We start from the raw sequence: 21,118 nt of genomic DNA on the forward strand, positions 1-21,118 counted from the left end.
ACAGAAGAAGTTTACACAACTAAGTCAAAAGACACACGAACAAGCTCTGTCATGCCAGCTGTAATGTCAGTTCCACAATATTTTTATTGCGGCTTGAGAAGACAACCAATTCCCTGCAGTAGAACAATTTCTATGACATTATCGAGGGGGGAAAAGGACAATACAATGATCCCTCGCTACTTTGCATTTCAAACTTCGCGCCCTCAGTCCATTGCGTTTTCTTTTTCTCAATTAAAAAAATAAATAAATGCAGCATTTATAGTATAGTATTTATATAGAGCTGTTCCGATCTGATCACATCTCTCACTCTCGTTCCTGCCGCTTTTCTTGGTCAGGCAGTGCACTGAAGTTGCTTATTAAAGTTAACGATGATTGATAGACATTTATAGTTTGATCTTGCCAGAGACGCTTGTAAGCCGAAACTTCAGAGCGCCACATGAGTCAACATCGTTTAACTTGTTAAACAGTTGCTGTGGCAACTCATTGTGTGTAAGTGAGAAGCTTGAGCGGATTTCAGTGGACTCACTCAATGACGCATTTAATAAAAACACATTTTTTTCAACTTTTCTTTTTTTAAATGGATTGAGCGACTACTTTTTTTCTTGTTTAAAAAAATGGGTGGAACAGTAACATGTTTAAAACTTATCATAATTATTACATTTGAAGAGCTTAAAAAACATCTAATAGAACGTTTTTTTAAATCATACTTTGGGTAAGAAAGTGAAAAAACATGTCGTGTATGTATCTCTTTCCAGTGATAAATGTGAATAAATACATTGAACACAATTTTTTTTGGGGGGTGGAGGGATCACTGTAGTTCACATTTTTGTGAAACTTGTACTGCCAGTGTTGTGGTAGAACGTTGATTCGTGTATCTTTTATTTTTCCTTTTACTTTACCGGTTTTTGCATGCTCTCTACACTTCTCTATCTACTCTGTATATGCGATATTGGTGCCCCTGAGAAGGTGGTGGGCGTTGCGCTCTCCTGGGGCCACCTAGCCTTGGCGTCATCCCCTTTTGGGCTAGGGGTGGGTACGCATCTCTGCTCCTCTGGTCCTGCCTTCTCCTTACACTTTTCTAGTCTCGCGGCTGTTGCGTCTGCCCTTTTTTTTTTTTTTTTTCACTTGGTTCCGCGGTGGACCCTGATAGGTGTTTGTGGGGTCTGGAGTGCCCTACACTGTCCTATTGAGCCAGCATTGTTGCATACACAACACAGAGAGAACAGAGATGCTACTACAATCTGTGAAATATAAGCTGTGGTGGTTGAGACAAGGATGTTGGATGGCAAAAACCTGCTCGGCCGAGAGGAATGATGGGAATATGAAAGGGAGAAAAGAGAGTTTTCCGATGAAAAAGTGACTGCCATAATTTTGTGGTCAAAGATTCTCTATGTTGCTAATAGACATTATGCACAAATTAAGGCTAATCAACATTTAAAACTTTTATTGACCTATTCTGTTGCATCAGTAAGTATTTGGAAATACAACTTTTTTTCTTAACTACTGTTGTAGAGGAACTAACCACATGTAAGATAACCATTAGCAAATACTCATGATAGCATACTCGAAAATATAGCTATATTTTTACATTTTTGGGCTAAAAACAGTAGCTGTCAGAATTAAGCAGATCAGACAGAAATATTGACTGGTTTGACAGAGTCCATTATTATTATTTGGAGTCTTGAAATTTATAAAGGAGACAATCAATATAAAACACTTCTTTGGTCTCTTAATAGCATGTCTGTGGCATGCTTTCATCAGAATGCCCCAAGGATAACAAATGACGATTTTCATTTCCCAAAATCATAAAAATAATATTTTTAGATGCCAACTGCCATCCTTCACTATAATCCATGGCCAGTGGAAAGTCCAGATTTTGTCAGCAAAATCTCCATAAGTGAACCTCATAAAAGCAACCACTTGGCAATTCCCAAAAGAAGAAATATCAAAGAAGCTACATGGGGAGCCCATCTAGTCCTGTCAATATGTAATTGCCCCCCCCCCAAATCTGCATTTTGTTTACAAAATCCAATTTTCCATATGTCCCCTTTGAAGCGTAATTTTTCCTTGATCTATCAGCATTGTACAAAATCTTATATGATACCTTCCATATATTGAGTCATTCATGCATGTCCAATCTCAGAGCTTTGCATTATTCCCCTTTCATTCAGCTCCACTGGCAAGTACAGTCTAGCGGCTCTTGAAAGTGGTATTCCACGGCGGTGGCGTTGCGTGTACAGTAGAGCACCACCGAGCGAGACTGCAATCCGTTCTCGCGGCAGCACTTGCAGAACCTGGCATGACTGTTGATATTGAAGTTGAAGATAGTGGCCGACGGACATTTGCCATCACAGGAGAAGACTGTCACCTGCAATGAGGCCAAAGTACAATCTGAAGACACGTTGAGGTACAATAAACAAATGAGTTTCAACAGCTGCTTGAGTGTGCTCATTGTTTTTACGTTTTTTTATACTCCTGGTCAAGGGCAGGTCGTAACATTTACTCTGTTACATTTACTTGAGTAACTTTTTGAGAAAAATGTACTTCTAAGAGTAGTTTTACCATGTCATACTTTTTACTTTTACTTGAGTTTATTTGTGAAGAAGATACACTTCTCTTACTCTGCTACTTTGGGCTACATTAGACTCGTTACATTTTTACTCTTTGTTCTACACATTAGATTTTACTTAATTTTTGCCAGACATGGCTCTCATCAAAGAGACGTCGCAACAAAAATCACATTACCAATACCAATCAGACGTAGCAATGCAGTCCCGTCACCACACACAAGCCTGCAGTCCGAGGTCCTCTGATCATGCCACATTGTTCAATCACTTGGTATCATTAATGCATCGTAAAAAATAAACTATTTTGAGGTGCGCGCTGCAATACATTACCCGAAACCGCGGATTTAAACCTTTCTGCTAGTTTATATTTGTCACCGATAGACAACGGAAAACCGGAGATATGACTGTTTTAATTTTCTGGTAGGAAATATATTTTCTCCACTAGAGGGGACTAATGCACATTTGACAGGTGATGTTTCAATTCTGTAAGTTTTTGTAGTCCGAATTCAATTATTTCTGCGTAGTTTTTTGGCTAAATATGACCACGTGTTAAGTGATAGTACAGTATAATAATAACTAGGGCTGTCAAACGATTAAAATTTTTAATCGAGTTAATTACAGCTTAAAAATCAATTAAGCGTAATTAATCGCAATTAATCGCAATTCAAAACATCTATAAAATATGCCATATTTTTCTGTAAATTATTGTTGGAATGGAAAGATAAGACACGAGATGGATATAAATATACATTCAACATGCGGTACATAAGGACTGTATTTGTTGATTATAACAATAAATCAACAAGATGGCATTAACATTATTAACATTCTGTTAAAGCGATCCATGGATAGAAAGACTTGTAGTTCTTAAAGGATAAATGTTAGTACAAGTTATAGAAATTTTATATTAAAACCCCTCTTAATGTTTTCGTTTTAATAACATTTGTAAAATTTTCAATAAAAAAAATAAACTAGTTGCCCGCCATTGTTGATGTCAATAATTACTTACACAATGCTCATGGGTGCTGAAGCCTATAAAATCAGTCGCGCCCAAGCGCCATCAGAGGGCAGCAAAACTCCATAAAACACAATTAACAAGTGGGCAGTTCACTGTACTGTCATTTAAATCTGTCTGAGCGGGGCATGTGCGTTAATTGCGTCAAATATTTTAACGTGATTAATTTAAAAAATTAATTACCGCCCGTTAACGCGATAATTTTGACAGCCCTAATAATAACATTTCAGATTGATGCCGTTGTGCCGAGAAAAAAAATATACCACTGTTTCAAGAGAAATCGGGCATTGTGAGCTGTTACTCACAATGTTACTCATTACTTGTGTATTCTTTTCACAGAATTTTTTTTTACTTGTTTTTTCAGTACATTTTTTAGATGACTCTACTCTTACTTGTGTATAATTTGCTTTTTTTTCTTTTTTACTATTTTGTGTAAACCCCCCCACCCCCAAAAGCCCCCTGAAAAATGCATTGGTGACCATTGTTTTTCTTTCCCATAAAGCATTTCCACAACAGACAAAAATCTGCAATATAATCAGCATGGTCGTGTGGGTTAACTTACCGGTGTGTGGCTCCTGCAGTCATCTTTACGTATTGTGGTCCGGATAGCCACTCGCTTGCATGTCTTACCATCCTCTTTACCTGTATTCATGTCACAAAACATACAGAAGTTGGATGAATCAATAACATGCAAATAATTCAGTACAATTGCGCAGTGTGTTGTCATCTGATACAAAAGCCGTTCCTAAACTTTCAGGGACTTAATAAATGGGACAAGCATTCGATCCAAAAAGTAGCAGGCTAGACGAGTAGTGCTAGATAGACTACAGTGGGGCAAATAAGTATTTAGTCAACCACCAATTGTGCAAGTTCTCCTACTTGAAAAGATTAGAGAGGCCTGTAGTTGTCAACATGGGTAAACCTCAACCATGAGAGACAGAATGTGAAAAAAAAAACAGAAAATCACATTGTTTGATTTTTAAATAATTTATTTCCAAATTAGAGTTGAAAATAAGTATTTGGTCACCTACAAACAAGCAAGATTTCTAGCTGTCAAAGAGGTCTCACTTCTTCTAACGAGGTCTAACGAGGCTCCACTCCTTACATGTATTAATGGCACCTGTTTTAACTCATTATCGGTATAAAAGACACCTGTCCACAACATCAGTCAGTCACACTCCAAACTCCACTATGGCCAAGACCAAAGAGCTGTCGGAGGACACCAGAGACAAAATTGTAGACCTGCACCAGGCTGGGAAGACTGAATCTGCAATAGATAAAACGCTTGGTGTAAAGAAATCAACTGTGGGAGAAATTATTAGAAAATGGAAGACATACAAGACCACTGATATTCTGCCACGATCTGGGGCTCCATGCAAGATCCAGCCCCGTGGCGTCAAAATGATAACAAGAACGGTGAGCAAAAATCCCAGAACCACACGGGGGGACCTAGTGAATGACCTACAGAGAGCTGGGACCACAGTAACAAAGACTACTATCAGTGACACAATGCGCCGCCAGGGACTCAAATCCTGCACTGCCAGACGTGTCCCCCTGCTGAAGAAAGTACACGTCCAGGCCCGTCTGCGGTTCGCTAGAGAGCATTTGGAAGATCCAGAGGAGGACTGTGAGAATGTGTTATGGTCAGATGAAACCAAAATAGAACTTTTTGGTAGAAACACAGGTTCTCGTGTTTGGAGGAGAAAGAATACTGAATTGCATCCGAAGAACACCATACCCACTGTGAAGCATGGGAGTGGAAACATCATGCTTTAGGGCTGTTTTTCTGCAAAGGGACCGGGACGACTGATCTGTGTAAAGGAAAGAATGAATGGAGCCATGTATCGAAAGATTTTGAGTTAAACTCTCCTCCATCAGCAAGGGCATTGAAGATGAGACGTGGCTGGGTCTTTCAGCATGACAATGATCCCAAACACACAGCCAGGGCAACAAAGGAGTGGTTTCGAAGGAAGCATTTTAAGGTCCTGGAGTGGCCTAGCCAGTCTCCAGATCTCAACCCCATAGAAAATCTGTGGAGGGAGTTGAAAGTCTGTGTTGTTCAACGACAGCCCCAAAACATTACTGCTCTAGAGGAGATCTGCATGGAGGAATGGGCCAAAAATATCAGCAACAGTGTGTGAAAAACTTGTGAAGAGTTACAGAAAATGTTTGGCCTCCGTTATTGCCAACAAAGGGTACATAACAAATTATTGAAATGAGCTTTTGGTATTGACCAAATACTTCTTTTCCTCAATGATTTGCAAATAAATTCTTTAAAAATCTAACAATGTAATTTTCTGTTGGTTTTTTTTCTTTTTCTTTTTTTCCCTTCTCCACATTCTGTCTCTCATGCTTGAGGTTAACCCATGTTGACAATTACAGGCCTCTCTAATATTTTCAAGTGGGAGAACTTGCACAATTAGTGGTTGCCCCACTGTATTACTCACACTCAGAAGTTTACATGGAGACTAACCAACGAAATTGGGTCAAAGCCCATGAAGACACAAACATAAAACGACTCTTGACTGTGAATTACACTTTATGAAACTAAACTATGTTGTGACATCACATCCGCCATCGCTTTTCAAAATTTTCAAACTCAAACATAAATCAATATAAAATAGAAAACTGTTGCACATCATTGTGTATTAATATTTAATTGTTAATTAATTGTGTATTATTTGGTATCTGTGATTATGAAGAGATATTTGTAAGCTTAGTTTTAAATTATGAAAAAACTAAATACATGGTTTTCTCCACTTCCACTATTACTGACAATGACTTACCCGGAATCAAATCCCTAAATGGTACTCAAATTACTCTTACTGATTCATACAAATACTTATGAATTTGGATTGACAGTAATTTATCATTCAAAACTCATATTCATCATCTAATCCGTAAATTTAAATTTAAACTTAGCTTCCTGTATAGAATCAAAGGCTGTCAACTTCTAACTGAAAAACCATTGTATTATCTTCTTTTATTTCTGTTCTTGATTATGGGGACATCCTGTACTGTCATGCAACTCCATCAACTCTTCAACAGTTAAACCCGGTCTATCACAGTGCACTGCGTTTCATCACCATGACAATTTCTACACTCATCATTGTACCCTTTATCATAACGTTGGTTGGTCTTCACTACAGTCAAGAAGAAATATCCATATCATGTTATTCATTTATAAGGCTTTACTGTGCAAACTTCCGAACTACCTCACATCTCTCCTGTCATTCAAATCCAGTAACTACAAAACACCATCATCCAACTACTTAACCCTAAAAAGTCCATCCACTCGCAATAATGTTGGCAGAACTGGCTTTAGCTGCTATGCTCCTCTTAAATAGAACGGATTGCAAACCACTCTTAAACTACAGTCAATCATTCATCTTGGTGATTTTAAATCTCTTTCGTCTGATGTTTTTACTGATTATTGTAACTGTTTCCGTTAGTGTATTTTGTGTTGTTTGATATTTGTGAATGTTTCTTTGTGCTCAGGCCTCTCTTGTAAAAGAGATATTAATCTCAATGAGACTGCCTGATAAAATAAAGATTAAAAAAAAAAAAAAAAAATAGGACTCAAATCTTGAATATTGTTGAGTTAAAAGGAGCACAGTTAATGAATGTTTCCGACGGTCATCTTTAAATTATTATCATCGACCAAATGATGATGGATTGTACAAATAAACATAAACACACACACACACACGTTATTTGAAACTATTGAGCTGGTTGCTTTGTTGCCCAGCAGCAGGCATTTATTGGTAGAGAGCTCAGAATGCTCTTGGTTAAGATTGAATGTGAGAAGTTGGCAAGTCAATCAAATGGATCAGGCCTCATCATCTAATATCAAGCTGCACATACCTGTGTCACAGTTAGTACTACCAGTGGGGGTTACGGGATTAACGGTAAAGGGTAAGACACCCACTCCAGCACCTGGTAGCATCGTCAGGACAGCAAAGAAAGAAAGCGCCGGGAAAACACAAAAATCAGTACCAAAAAAGAAAAACCTTTAAGAAGTCAACATGGCACAGAAACAACACAAAGAGGTCACAGGTCCACAGCCAACATGCACGTACATTTTGCTCCCTCTTCCACACCAAAAGCAACCCAGATTACAAAATGCGTTAAAATAATGCAAAGACGAGAACCTCTGCGCCAGTTTTCATCCTCGCCGTGGAGCAACTGCAAGGTCAAAGCAGGCAAGCGGTGAGGTGAAGAAGCAATCTACTTCCAATCATTCAGAGCATACCATTATGGTATTGATGCAGACGTAATTACAAGTTTCAGGTTTTCCGGCTGTCGATCAACAGACAAAAGCCTCAGGTTGTGGGGAAATGGAAAACAGGCCAAGCGTCAGGATTTGCTCGCCAATTGCTGCAGTAGGGCCACGCACCCTCCCACAAAAATTCAGCCAATAAACCCATTTGCTGTCAGGCAACAAGGCGCTCACCCTTCTCAAGCATGATTAAACACAGAGACTCACATGTCCTGCAGCAGCCGTCAACATAGGTCTGAACCACACCACCATTCTGCAAGTAGAGAACATTTCTCACTTATATTTTATGTTCTGATAATATTATATTAATTACAACAAGGTGTGCCAGCTCAGAAGGCCAACACATGTTGACTGCAAATTAATTAAATGTATCTATGAATGAATGAAATGTATAATGTAAATAATGTCAATTGTTAATTTTCACTATAATTGTCTCAAAAAGATCTTTGTCGTTGTCCCCAACCTGAATGCATTGTGTGTGATTGAAAGGCGGGCATACAACGCCAGAGGCCAGCACCACTGCTCCAACAGCCGTCTCCATGCAGTCGTAACGCGTACAGTTCTCCACCCAGGAACTCCCTACCTGTGCACGCACAAACACAACATTCCATTCAGCTCCACTTTTAGAAAAAAATGAGTTTTTATTTGCTCTCACAGCAAATAGCTCGCTGGTCCCGTTGTCATTGGTAAATATGCAGGAGATGTTTTTACAGGAGCCGCAGCACACCTGAGGGTCAGTAGATGAAACGTATATCTGGTTCTGTCGAGACAGAAGAGGACAGTACATACTGTAGGTGGTGTTCGCTAATGTCGACAATTGGTCTAAATATTTGATCATTTTCAACAAATTCAACAAAGGCCTGATTGTCATATGTCTCTCAAGATTGCCCTGGTGTTGGGTATTTTAAGACTTTTTCTCTCAAATCTGCTTGTTAAAACTGCCTGGTGACAAAGTTATGTCTTAAACCTGCTCAATGTTCATCATAGCAATTAATTTTCTAGGAGCTTACAGGCCATATGGCACAATGCACCTATGACAAGTCATTGTTTACATGTCCATGTACACTTTAAAGTGCCCGTGACAGCATAAAAAAATCTTAAATAGCATTATTACGTGAATTAGAATCATATTTTGAGCCGATTCGACTATATACAACAATTTGGTAAAGCGCAGATGACGAGAAATTAGTGTTTTAATTTGCCGTTTACACCCGCCTGTCATAATAGTGCTCTAGCGTCCCCAGCTGGACGATGACGTCGGCAGGGTCACGATTTCATCTGATTTAGAATTCAGCCCATTGAGGGGGAAGATTCAAAACGAGGAAAATACGACAGAGAGAAGCAAAATGTCATCAATGTTTCAATCTCTCTACTCCAATATTTTTATAGGATATTCTTTTTATTTAAGTATTTTTCCTAATAACTAAATAAAGGGTATGGTCATGACAAATAACAGTCTTGTACTGAATGGCTTATGAAATATTAAAAATGCATTTATTCAGTACGACAGGGCAAAATTACTGCATAATGGTCAAAACTTGCAACTTCTTCTTCTCCCGAACGGTATTTTATGCAACCGGAGCTAGTCTGACTTTTGTCATTTCCCTGCCCCGGCTTCGGAAACAGAGAAAAGAGCTTTGCTGCAGCCATGAACGCTGAAAATAGCCCGTTTTCAGTGGATACATCTGCTGACGTAGGAGAGGGGTGCTGCTCGTGGCCAAGCCGAGGAAAGCGCATTCTCGGTGGGCACGCGAATAGGACCGGGCGGGCTGGATCGGCCAGCCGAACCGGCCGATGTCGGCGCGGGGTGCTGCTCGTGGCCAAGCCGAGGAAAGCGCATTCTCGGCGGACACGTGAATAGGACTGAGCGGGCTGGATCGGCTAGCCTAATTGGCCGACGTCGGAGCAAGGTGCTGCTCGTGGCCAAACTGAGAAAAGCGCATTCTCGGCGGGCACGCCTTTATCGGCCGGCGACCATTGTGTGGCTGTGTGGCCTTCTCGGTGGACAGGGAGTATTTTCAGTTCACCCACAAAAAGCAAGCCACCTCCTTATTAAAACCTGTGCTGTGATCCCAGTATTTGAAATAATATAAAACACGTAGCTTACCTCATAATAGCCCCACAGTTGTTGGACTTGTTTTGGCCATTATCCGCGGTAAACGGGAATTTTTTTTAAAGCCAAAAAGGCTCACACGCCTCTCCCTGGTGCAGCCACAAAAGCCTGCAGCACACTGGGCTGGCATGATGCGAAAAATAAACGAAACAATCCGCAAAATTAGCTGAATCCGCAGTCGTTCTGCATACAGTAGTATTATCTGTATGCTGAAGATGTTTACCCCGCTGATGTCACATTCGCATTCTTAGTAAATCCAGGAAGTCACTCAGTCAGATTTTCATGGCGCGGGATTCAAAATATTCAATAAATATATTGATCGCTTCTACACATCTAGGCCTGCAGCTATCGATTATTTTAGTAGTCGATTAATCGATGAACTATAATAATCGAATAATCGAGTAATCAGGTAAGGAACATAATAAAGTAAAATACCTGTCCTGAGCCTCAAACGGTATTAAAAAAAAAAAAAAAAAAGAGGATATATGTACAACAAAGAAAAATTGGCTAACTTGCATAGCAAAAGTCCGCTAGTTTAAATGCTATGAAATGCCAACTATTTTTAACAACGCTCTTAAATAGTTCGAACACATATTCCCACAAAAAAACGGCTAAATATACCCTTAAACTAAATTACGAATGCATTATTAAAAACATGAGCGCAAACAAAACTTAGCTTATGTTGGTCTTAACAGGGAGCAGGTTGGTTCAGCCATGTGAAACGAGGCAGACTAGAGGGCAGTGTATCAACCCAAATCAATAAAACTAAAGGCAAACCATTATAATGCCACTTTAATTAAACGAATACTTGAGGCAGCCAAATTTAATTCTAATATTTTTTTCTAATTGAATACTCGAGTTTAGAGCTGAAACGAATACTCGAGCAACTCGAGTACCTTGAATTTATAAACTGATCCGGTAATTTTATTCACCTCGAGGAATCGTTTAATTTTGCCAGCTCTAAGCATCACGTATTGCCCGGACTACTTTTAATGCGGGACAACGCGCTGACGTCACGTGCGTAGAGGAAGAAGCAATTAAAAAAAAAAAAAATACCGCAGCTGACAGCCGCTACAAACTACGCCGACGTTGCTAAAAACTATGCCCGCATGATGCTAGTGTGGTAGGAGGTAGTGTCCGATGCGTCTCATAGATATCGCATGCATTTAGGACTAGATGCGAAATGACAGACTCGGCCGCGTCCGGGCAGCGTTAGTAAACAGCCGCCATCTTTAAGCAGTAGACTTCTCATCGCTAATAAATATAACGTTACTGTCACTCGCTCACGTAACGTTAGCCCTTCGGAGGGCTAGGTTTCTATTGATTATGACCACTGACGATGCGTGGCTAACAAGTCTTACATACAGGCTTTATTTAATCTGTAAAAACACAGCGCTGTAGAGTGATGAGGGTGTAAAATTAAAATATAATAAAGCTAACTGTCAGTTTTAGCTCAGTAGTCATTGCTGAATAAAACACCAAGTAGCACTGGTCCCTAATGTGCTCCAATACAGCAGGTATCATGCATTTATTTTGAACACTGCATAAACTCAAAATCCTATCAGTACTTACAGTTTAGACGAACTTAAAACTTAACTAGAACTTAAAAATAGCTTTACACAAATGGAAATTATATTGAAACACGTGGGAAAAACACATAGTTTTCAAGTGATGTGTGTTATCAAGCGTAATTACATTTTTAGGTAAGAAATATGTTTTTTTGTTTTTTTTAATAAGATCTACAAGTTTTTTGAGTGAAAGCAGTGAATTTTTTTTCTAGTCGCATTTGATATGCAATTGTTGGCTGTTTTCAACAATGTACATCGAAAATAAAGACATTGATTGACTGAAAATGGTTCAATATTGAATTAAATGTCTTTTTTTTTCATGTATATTTATAATTGCTCTTTACCTAAAAGAAATGTTTTATCCGATTACTCGATTAATCGATAGAATTTTCAGTCGATTACTCGATTACTAAAATATTCGATTGCTGCAGCCCTACTCGAGTTAATCGATAATTCGTTGCAGCACTACACACATCCAGGCGGTCCATTTCATTCAGGGGCATAAAATACTGCGTGAAATATGAAATAAACATCCTTTTTGCTGTCATACGTAGGCACTTTAAGGCTAAAGTTGTTATATGAAAATGCACTAAATATGTAGCATACATACAGGTTCACATTGCTGGGAACAGTTGACTGAGATGATTTCCATGGCGTAGAAGCCAGTGTTGGGGTCTTCGTGATGCAAGCAGTGGACAGTAGAACAAATCTCCGCCTCAAAGTACTGAACAAGGGATTGGCCCGGTCCGAGCACAGTCACCCCTAGGTAAAGGCACACCTCTGCTTTCTCTAAAGGCAAGCACAAAAGCGCATCGAATCAATAATTACACCACAATGGAAGAGCAAAAACACTTTCTTGGCATATGAGTGGGGTGCCAGAAAGCCCTGGATGGACTGACACCCCAGCGTGTTTCTTCATGCTTGAATTCCACATACGGCACACGTGTCGAGGACAGCCACAGTCGCTGTTGCTGATGTCTGGGACCTCGAATAGAACCTCCCCCTGAGAGAAGATAAAAGCCCTCACTAAAGCGATTCTGCTGTCTTGGTGTGAACAAAACCCTGCTTTAGAGTTTTAATGCAGCTTACTTACAAGCTGGCACACTTGGAGAGCACTGTCCTCACATTGACATTCTGGGAGGGACAGAGGCAAAAGCATAGTGCTTGAGGTTTCAGGGGAAAAAAAAACTTACTTGAATCTAATGTATCAATATACCACAATGCTGCTGCGGACAGCAATTGCCTGGTACAGTGGTTTTGACCACCGTAAGACCTGGTGCACAGATCACAGAGGACTCAGGACACTTGTTGATGTCACACACTTTAACAGACAGGAAAGATGAAACAATTTAAAGCTCTTAATATAGAGAGAACACCGATAAAAGATGTGATTTTGCAGGTTAATATATTGAGTCTTCACTAAAGTTTAGAACACCTATAGCAAAGATAAAAACAAAAGCTAAAATAATGCCCATTATTATGTGATACGACAGTCCCACTCACCACAGTGGTACTGTGGACAGCAGCTGTTGGTGGTGCTCAGAACCACAGCCAGGATTTCTGCATGCGAGCAGACTGGAACAGGCTCCATGCATGATTCACACACTGCGCATGCAAAACATACCATTATAGCCCTTCAGTTGATGGAGGTGTTCATAGTAAACAGTCACAGTACTCCATAAATAAGACATGATATTCAATCCCTGCTAGTCTTCCCATTTCAAATGTATTGGATGTTTACTAGTTACAAACTAATTTACATTCACAGCAAACGGAAAAAAGAGTTACATGATTGGATGTCTACTATCGTCAATGGAACTGAAAGATAATATTACCTCTACACGAACACCGTATTTTTCGGACTATAAGTCGCAGTTTTTTTTCGAAGTCTGGCTGGGGGTGCGACTTATACTCAGGAGCGACTTATGTGTGAAATTATTAACACATTATGATATCATTTCACATGTTATGTTGGTGTTTTGGAGTGACACTGATGGTTTGGTAAACTTGTTAGCATGTTTTTTATGCTATAGTTATTTTAATAACTTAATAGCTATGGCCACGTTTGCGTCCTGCCTTTGGCAATGTGTGTTCAATTGTATTATTGACTTTTTTATATTGAAATGCATGCTTGTAGTTTGTGGCGCTGTCACGACCACGTGAGGGCGGACTTGCACTTGTTTACGTGAAGAGCGCTCACACGCCAGAAGAAGACCGACAGCTACGTACGCTGTCTGAGTAGGCGAGTTAACAAGAGAGAAACACTGCTGTGAACCTACGTTCACTGTTTATGCTTGTAAAATATCTCTACAGAGGCAACGCCTGTGTGTATCATCTTTTCTGTTGTTGTTGTTGTGTGTTTTCTGTGACATATTTATGTCACACTGCTGTTGCCATAGTGTGCACTTCCTGTGTGTGTGGTATTACAGTATAAAAGGAATCTCTGTGATGTCTCTGTGACATACAGTGGGGAGAACAAGTATTTGATATACTGCCAATGGGAAAACCCATTGGCAGTGTATCAAATACTTGTTCTCCCCACTGTATATGCTGAGAAGCACACTGAATAAAGAACTGTTGTTCCACTCAAGTCTCGGCCTTACATGTACTTAGATTAAGGAAGTACATAACAAAAGTGGCGACGAGGACGTCTGGACCTGCGTCAGCTCGGACGTGCTGTTTTTGGAGTTGCTGCGGGTCGCGGTGCTCCAGGGGACAGATGACGCCGACCTCAGCTTCCACGTCGTGACTTCATGGGGAGGAGGGCGAGCAGAGATTTCAAAAGGAGCGTGAAGGTGCTGTATAACCAGGCACTATGGCTGGAGTTATCGGCTCTGTTGGTCATTTTGATGAGCTTATGGAACAGTGGAGCTCGGACACGGAGCGGTTTGGCTATTTCGTGGAAGCTAACGAAATAGCGGAAGAGAAAGTTGTGCCCACGTTTTTGAGTGTTATCGGGTCGAAGACGTTCAATTTACTGAGAAACTTGCTTCAACCCGATAAACCTGGTAGTAAAACGTACAGGGAAATCGTGGAAACTCTTAATGGACATTTTTCACCCAAGCCGCTTGTGATTGCCGAGAGATTTCGATTTCACAGGAAAAAATCAGGAAGAGGGGGAATCTGTCACTATGTTCGTAGCGGCGCTGCGGAAGCTGGCTGAACATTGTGAATTTGGTGATGTTTTAGAAGACACATTAAGAGACAGATTGGTATGTGGACTGAGAAATGAAGCAACATTAAAGAGGTTACTCTCAGAAAGTGGACTGACATTAAAGAAAGCCTTTGATGTAAGTGTGGCTATGGAAATGGCTTCAAAGGAGGCCCAACAACTGAACATGACGAGCAGAATACACAATACCTGTTCTCTATTGTATTTTTATATCAAATTGCCTTTCAAGATGACATGTCTGTTCTATGTGTTGGATTTTATCAAGTAAATTTCCCCCCAAAATGCGACGTATACTCCGGTGCGACTCGTATATGTTTTTTTTCTCTTCGTTGGGCATTTTATGGCTGGTGCTACTTGTAGTCCGAAAAATACGGTAGTTAGCTTTTGCGTGTGTACATTTGTTTGTGGCTGATTTACTTGTCCATAAATCACTCCCAACCTGAGTGGTTTCCAACATGACTTGATCAGCTAGGCTGAGTGAATATCACTTTAACTTTCATGTAAATCTACACTTTCTAACACACTATGATATTGAAAGACTTTTGCCTCCACCATCTTTTATTGTCTTTATGGGCACGCAGTTTATTTTATTGGGATTTTTTTTTTAGGTGGCTGTTTTATATGGTTGAAAAATAATGCATGTCTCTTTGGGGGTTTAAAATACAGTATCTCTGACCTACCACAGAGGTGAGAATAGCAGCACCGTTTCTCCTCTCGAATCTCCACTAAAAACTGGTCCTCCCTACAGCTGGGAGAAGGTGCAGACGGGCAAGCTGCAGGGTCACATTCTGACGGAGATGGGCAACAACACAGTGTCAGTGTAAAGGAAAACATATTAAAGAAAAGCTTCTGGATGGCAGTGCTTGTTCTCACCGCATCTGTACTCAGGGCAGCAGGAGAGTGCACTATAACCAATCACCAGCCGGTCGCCTTCTTCACAAGCTGGTGCTTCGATGTCACATATGGTCATGTTGCAGTCTGGGTGGAAGAACATGATGAGTTGTTTGTTCATAGAAACTGAAAATCTCTGAACACTTGGTTTAGGAATGAAACCAATTACTGATTAAATTTCAAGCTGTTAAGTAACACCATCCAACACAGTGGAATAAAGGTCAACATGTCAGCTTTCTGATACATGTTAGTTAACTGCGGGTACCCTTGATTCCTCCCACAGGTAAATAACCAAACACGCTAGGCTTATTAAAGACATCATCAGCATGATTAAGTTTTATTGGTATTTTTTTTGTGTTCTGTGTTTTCACATGTATACAAATAGTCTAGACAAGAGGAATTTTACCATTTGTTGAGTTTTGTGTTTAAATATTAGTAAACTTGAAATAAATTACGAACTCGAAATAAATAGCAGGATTTTGTACACAACAAATTGCATTGCTGACAAGTAAAATAAAGACATATATTAACAGAATCTGTTTGCACGAAATACCAAAAATGTAGCAAACCATGCCCTAAAAACTTAAGGTAGGGACAAAACCATGGGTTGCCTTTATCGCACACTGTTGAATAACTGAACTCATTGGCTGCCAATGATGGTAATGAACATTTAAAACTGGGAGGGCCGGCCTCCCCGCTAAATTGGATTGAACCTCTAACAATATCAAGCACAGCTAATGAGCTAAACATACCACAGATCTTCTTGGGACAACAGGCACCTTCCTCCAGAACATCCAGCACATACTCTCCATGCCTCTCGCATATCGGCGTCGGGATAAAGCCGCAGTCGGGTTCCACAGCGATCACTGAGCCATTTTCTATGCACTTATAAAGGCAGCAGCTTTGAGTGGAGCCGTTCCACACCTCGCCGGATGCCCGGGGCCTGCCTTCGTTGTCTGTGCATGCTATGGAAATCAGAAGCTACTTCACAGATCAGCAAGGTGGTCTTCCATAATTTAATAAATTTTGGATGAATTAAAAAAAACAAAAAACAATTTGAAATCAGCACCACTGTCTCAAAAACTTTTCTGACTTCACAAAAATTGTTAATACCGGACAGGCATTGCACTGGTTTTGTTTTATTTTTTTTTTAATGATGCTGTAATTATGGTGGAGATATGAAAATCTGCCGATCAATCGGGTCCGATCACGTCATTTTCAAAGTATCGGAATCGGCAAAAAAATATCGGACATGCCTTTTTTTAATATATATTTTGTTTTAATTAAATCGTTTTCTAATTGCATTTAACGTTACAGACAAAATGTCTTACACTCATCCAGAGTAGTTTTGGCTTAAAGTAGGGCTATCAAATTTATTGCGTTGACGGTGGTAATTAATTTTTTAAAAATTAATCACGTTAAATAATTAACGCATGCGCTGCACGACCCACTCACACATTGTCGCGTTCAATCTATAAAGACGCCGTTTTACCTATAGATAGCGCTAAAGGCAGCGTATAATGAGTAGAGAGAATTTTGACAGCCTTTGGAGCTATTTTTTATGTGGCTAAAGCCTTACAATATCTCTCTCAGCAATTAAAAATAACGTGGGAGGCAATGGAGGGAGGAAAGGTAGTAGTTGATCATTTTCTTAACACCCTATGTTTTTTCCCAACGCAGAGAAGATATATCAATTGGTGCCCCTACGCACAGTCATGGTTGAACTTCCCATCATGCATTTGGGCAGAAGTTAAATGGCTGCAGTATCATATACTGAAAGCTCAACAAATACACTAGATGGCAATATTTAGTCACAATATACAAAGTCTAATTTATCCTTTAAGAATTACAAGTCTTTCTATCCGTGGATCCCTCTCACAGAAAGAATGTTAATAATGTAAATGCCATCTTGAGGATTTATTGTCATAATAAACAAATAGAGTACTTATGTACTGTAAGTTGAATGTATATATTCGTCCGAGTTTTATTCATTTTTTTCTTAATGCATTGCCAAAATGTATATGATCGGGAAAAATTATCGGGAATGATTGGAATTGAATCGGGAGCAAAAAAAAAAGCAATCGGATCGGGAAATATCGGGATCGGCAGATATTCAAACTAAAACCATCGGGAGCAAAAAAACGATCGGAACAACCCTACTATATAGAGTTCATGCGAACTTTTTTTTGTGCTTGCATTTTCTGCTCTTGTAAGGCAGCCGTCAACAGACTAAAAGCCTGTCCACACGGCTGCTCACAAATCAATTTTTCCCCAAGATGACAGAAAGATGATTGTGTCTGCCACTGCGACTTACCGCAGCGATCCTCAGTCACGCAGTGTGGGGAATCGGCACGATGCAAGAGGGTCCCGCTGCGGCACACACATTCCTCTCGGATGAAGGGGCAGGCGGTCTCCTTGTAGTAGTCCCTGTTTAGGCAGGTGAGGCTGGTGCAGGTGTTCACGCAAGGTTGGTACTCCTTTCCAGGGGGGCACCGAAGAGCTGTGGGAGGTATGATCAGCTTTGTGGGCATAGTAGTACTCCTGTGTTACTAGTAGTACTACTAACCAAGCTTGTAAATCAATTTACTCATAAATCAAACATATGTTCCCGTTTGATATGAATTAAAATGTTATTATTATTAAACCTTACCCCACACCAAATTTAGGTGTTTTTAATCAAGAAAAAAACATTTAATGTTATTTGGAAAAAAAAAAAAAGTACAGTAGACTCCGTGCATTCGATGTGTGTCAGTTGCATTGGTCCACTTTTTCCACCTCATTTGAGAGCTGATAAATACAACATTTTCTTGTACCTCAAATTTTGGCTTGCAACAACAACTTGCCTTTTTAGTATATATCTATACTAAAACGGAAAAAAAAAAAAAAAGCCGTTTAGGTCAAGGTACCACTGCATCTGTGTGTGTGTTCTCACGGCAGAAATTGTGTCGTCTCCAGCTGACGCACACTTGATGTGTGTAGCAGACGGCCACATACGCTGCCAGGAAGTCGCACTGGTGGTCCTTGTAGTGCAGGTCGCCTGCCCACATAATGTCACAAAATTGGTTTGGAGGCACCTGCAAAACAAGACAGAATGTCATATTCCTCTCTTCATTGGGGACTGTGATGGTGTGCAGTCAGGCTTTAACACAGTGATTCACAAACAGTGCTGCACTATTGGGAAAACTGTTAGTTCAAAAAGAGGCAAATGCATCCTTTTACAGGACAAACCTTGCTATGGCATGGCGTGAAGGCTCTCTGGTGAAGCATGTAAAGACAAATGGAGCAGTCCCCTATGGTACAGTTGTCTCCGACCCGGCGAGTATGCTCGCTTTCATCAGGCGTAGGGACCCTCCAAGCTTGCAGGAAAAGCATCATGTCTCCCACCTCTCTCACTACAATGCCATTAGGCAACCTCAGGTCATTGTCCGGGTTGCCATCGCAGCAACCTGCCATGATGGGAGGACAATGGGTTAACTCCAAATGTCATTTTGTGTTTATTTGATATGCCTATCAGGCCTTTTGTACTGAAACTCACCGCACAGGCCTTGAGTGAGCACAGACGCTTCAGTTGGCGTGATGTACTGCAGCACCATAATCCCAGTGCTGTGATACCACTGTATGCTGACGTTGGCAGGCGTTTTGATAAGATACATTGTGCCAGTGTCTTCCACATGAAGAGAGTGAAGGGAAAATGGCAGCCGAGGTGACCTGTAGTTCACTGTTACCTAAAAATATATGGTACAGGGCATCTCACAAAACTGCATTACACTGGGAATAACTATATTATGTAATGTTCAGATTTCTTGAGCTATAATACAACAAAACACAGTTATACAGTATATATACCGTATATATGTTAGGCCTGAACGATATTGGAAAAAACTATTGCTGTGATTTTTTTGGGGTTTGCGATATTATATTGCGATATTAAAAAAAATATATATACAGTATATATACATATATATATATATATATATATATATATATATATATTTTTTTTTTTTTTAAAGACATTTTTACTAGATGACTTGAATAGCTCTTTGGAAAGACTCATCATGACCACAGTGTACAGTATTCCATCGTTTTTCGCGGTTAATAGGGACCAGAACCCGCCGCGATAAGTGAAAAACCGCGAAGTAGCGCATATCCCCTCCCCCCATTTTTTTTTGTGTGTGTGTGTGCTCAATGTATTTATTCAGATCCAGCACCGGAAAGAGATACATCATATAAGACATGTTTTTTTCTTCACTTTTTTCCCCCAAAGTATGATTTAAATATATATATATATATGTATATATATATTTTTTTTAAATAAATGTTTTTTAAGCACTTTAAATGTAATAATTATGATCAGTTTTAAACATAACTGTCCCACTGAATCATTTTTAAACAAGAATAAAGTACTGTAGTAGAAAAATGCTTGGCTTTATTAAATGCTTTTGTTTACCTAACATGGCTGTGACTCTTGGAGTGACATGTAGAAATTACAAACTCCTCATAATTACTTCTGGCATTTATTTTATATGTCTCGAACGTCTCCACATTCTCCCCCCACAGACACACACATTCATTCCAGCCCGCGCTCCTTTGCAGAAACTGTTTAACAAGTTAAACAGTTTGATTGACAGATTGCTGCCCGGCTTCTTTGACCAGATCAAAGCCATCGTTAACTTTAATAAACAAGTGCCGCAGTGACTGAGAGCTGGGAAAGGGGGTGAGAGAGGCTGTGCGAGCAAATGAAGCAGATCAAGGGTTTGTGGATCAGAAAAAAAAAACAAAAAAACTATCGCACGTCCTTGCGATGGGACTATCGCGCATGCGCACATCGCGATGGCGATGTTTAAATGATATATCGTTCAGGCTTAATATGTGTATATATATGGCTCTAAAAGTACAGTAGGAGCTGGAGCCTTTAGGTACCAAACTCCTGTCTTATCAGCTTCCAGCTATATTTAAGAGGCTGACACAGTCTGTACATTTAAGATTAGACTAAAAACGTTCCTATTTGACAAAGCTTATGGTTAAGCCTGTCGCAATATGCAATAATTCCATTTATCGCGCAATATATAAAAATGAAGGCGGTAATTTTTCCGCTGCGATTTATCGCCTCGCGTGCACGTGCGTGTGCGCGTGCGGCAGACGTGCTGTTAAAAGTTCGGATTCCTCGTTACCAACTGCGCAAAATGCATCTTTGTTCCAAGTCCGGCAAAAACTAGCGCCGGAGCCAATCTTTCCCATTATATCCTGTTGTTCAACGTATACCGGCCGCATCAGTGTTCCGGAGTGACTGTGGACCATCTACAGCGCGCCGGTGTCGTTGACGTGTGGGCGCTCCCGTCAGGAGTGACATTTCACGCGGGTGGCTGTTTTTCGGCACAACGCCGGATATTTACAACGAAGTCCGCCAAAACATTGTTACCGACTAGGCTGCTACGAACAACCTCGCTTTGACAATAAACAGCTGAATGAAATTAAGAGCGCTGTGTCATATGCTGGTGTTGTGTAATAATGAG

General features: G+C 40.1%; 1 protein-coding gene across 7 annotated transcripts in view; it reads right to left on the bottom strand.

Moving 5' to 3' along the window:
* Positions 1 to 1,117: 1,117 nt before the first annotated feature.
* otogl (otogelin-like) overlaps positions 1,118 to 21,118 on the bottom strand; it is a 63,708-nt gene continuing 43,707 nt past the window's right edge. For 3 of the 7 annotated variants that reach the window (XM_057836669.1, XM_057836666.1, XM_057836665.1), the window contains 18 exons: positions 19,141 to 19,330; positions 18,834 to 19,051; positions 18,538 to 18,679; positions 17,920 to 18,105; positions 16,358 to 16,570; positions 15,588 to 15,692; positions 15,395 to 15,502; positions 13,046 to 13,147; positions 12,759 to 12,863; positions 12,636 to 12,676; positions 12,479 to 12,545; positions 12,153 to 12,331; positions 8,517 to 8,621; positions 8,325 to 8,444; positions 8,069 to 8,114; positions 7,447 to 7,518; positions 4,145 to 4,224; positions 1,118 to 2,368 (listed from right to left, as the gene is read on the bottom strand). In XM_057836669.1, coding sequence (XP_057692652.1) covers positions 2,168 to 2,368; positions 4,145 to 4,224; positions 7,447 to 7,518; positions 8,069 to 8,114; positions 8,325 to 8,444; positions 8,517 to 8,621; positions 12,153 to 12,331; positions 12,479 to 12,545; positions 12,636 to 12,676; positions 12,759 to 12,863; positions 13,046 to 13,147; positions 15,395 to 15,502; positions 15,588 to 15,692; positions 16,358 to 16,570; positions 17,920 to 18,105; positions 18,538 to 18,679; positions 18,834 to 19,051; positions 19,141 to 19,330 — 2,280 coding nt within the window. In that variant the 3' untranslated portion in view covers positions 1,118 to 2,167. Of the gene's footprint in view, positions 2,369 to 4,144; positions 4,225 to 7,446; positions 7,519 to 8,068; positions 8,115 to 8,324; positions 8,445 to 8,516; positions 8,622 to 12,152; positions 12,332 to 12,478; positions 12,546 to 12,635; positions 12,677 to 12,758; positions 12,864 to 13,045; positions 13,148 to 15,394; positions 15,503 to 15,587; positions 15,693 to 16,357; positions 16,571 to 17,919; positions 18,106 to 18,511; positions 18,680 to 18,833; positions 19,052 to 19,140; positions 19,331 to 21,118 lie in introns of those variants that run through there. The other 4 variants (XM_057836670.1, XM_057836667.1, XM_057836672.1 and 1 more) reach the window with 4 other exon arrangements.

Source organism: Corythoichthys intestinalis, chromosome 5 (assembly GCF_030265065.1).
Source record: "Corythoichthys intestinalis isolate RoL2023-P3 chromosome 5, ASM3026506v1, whole genome shotgun sequence".
Taxonomy (NCBI): Eukaryota; Metazoa; Chordata; class Actinopteri; order Syngnathiformes; family Syngnathidae; genus Corythoichthys; species Corythoichthys intestinalis.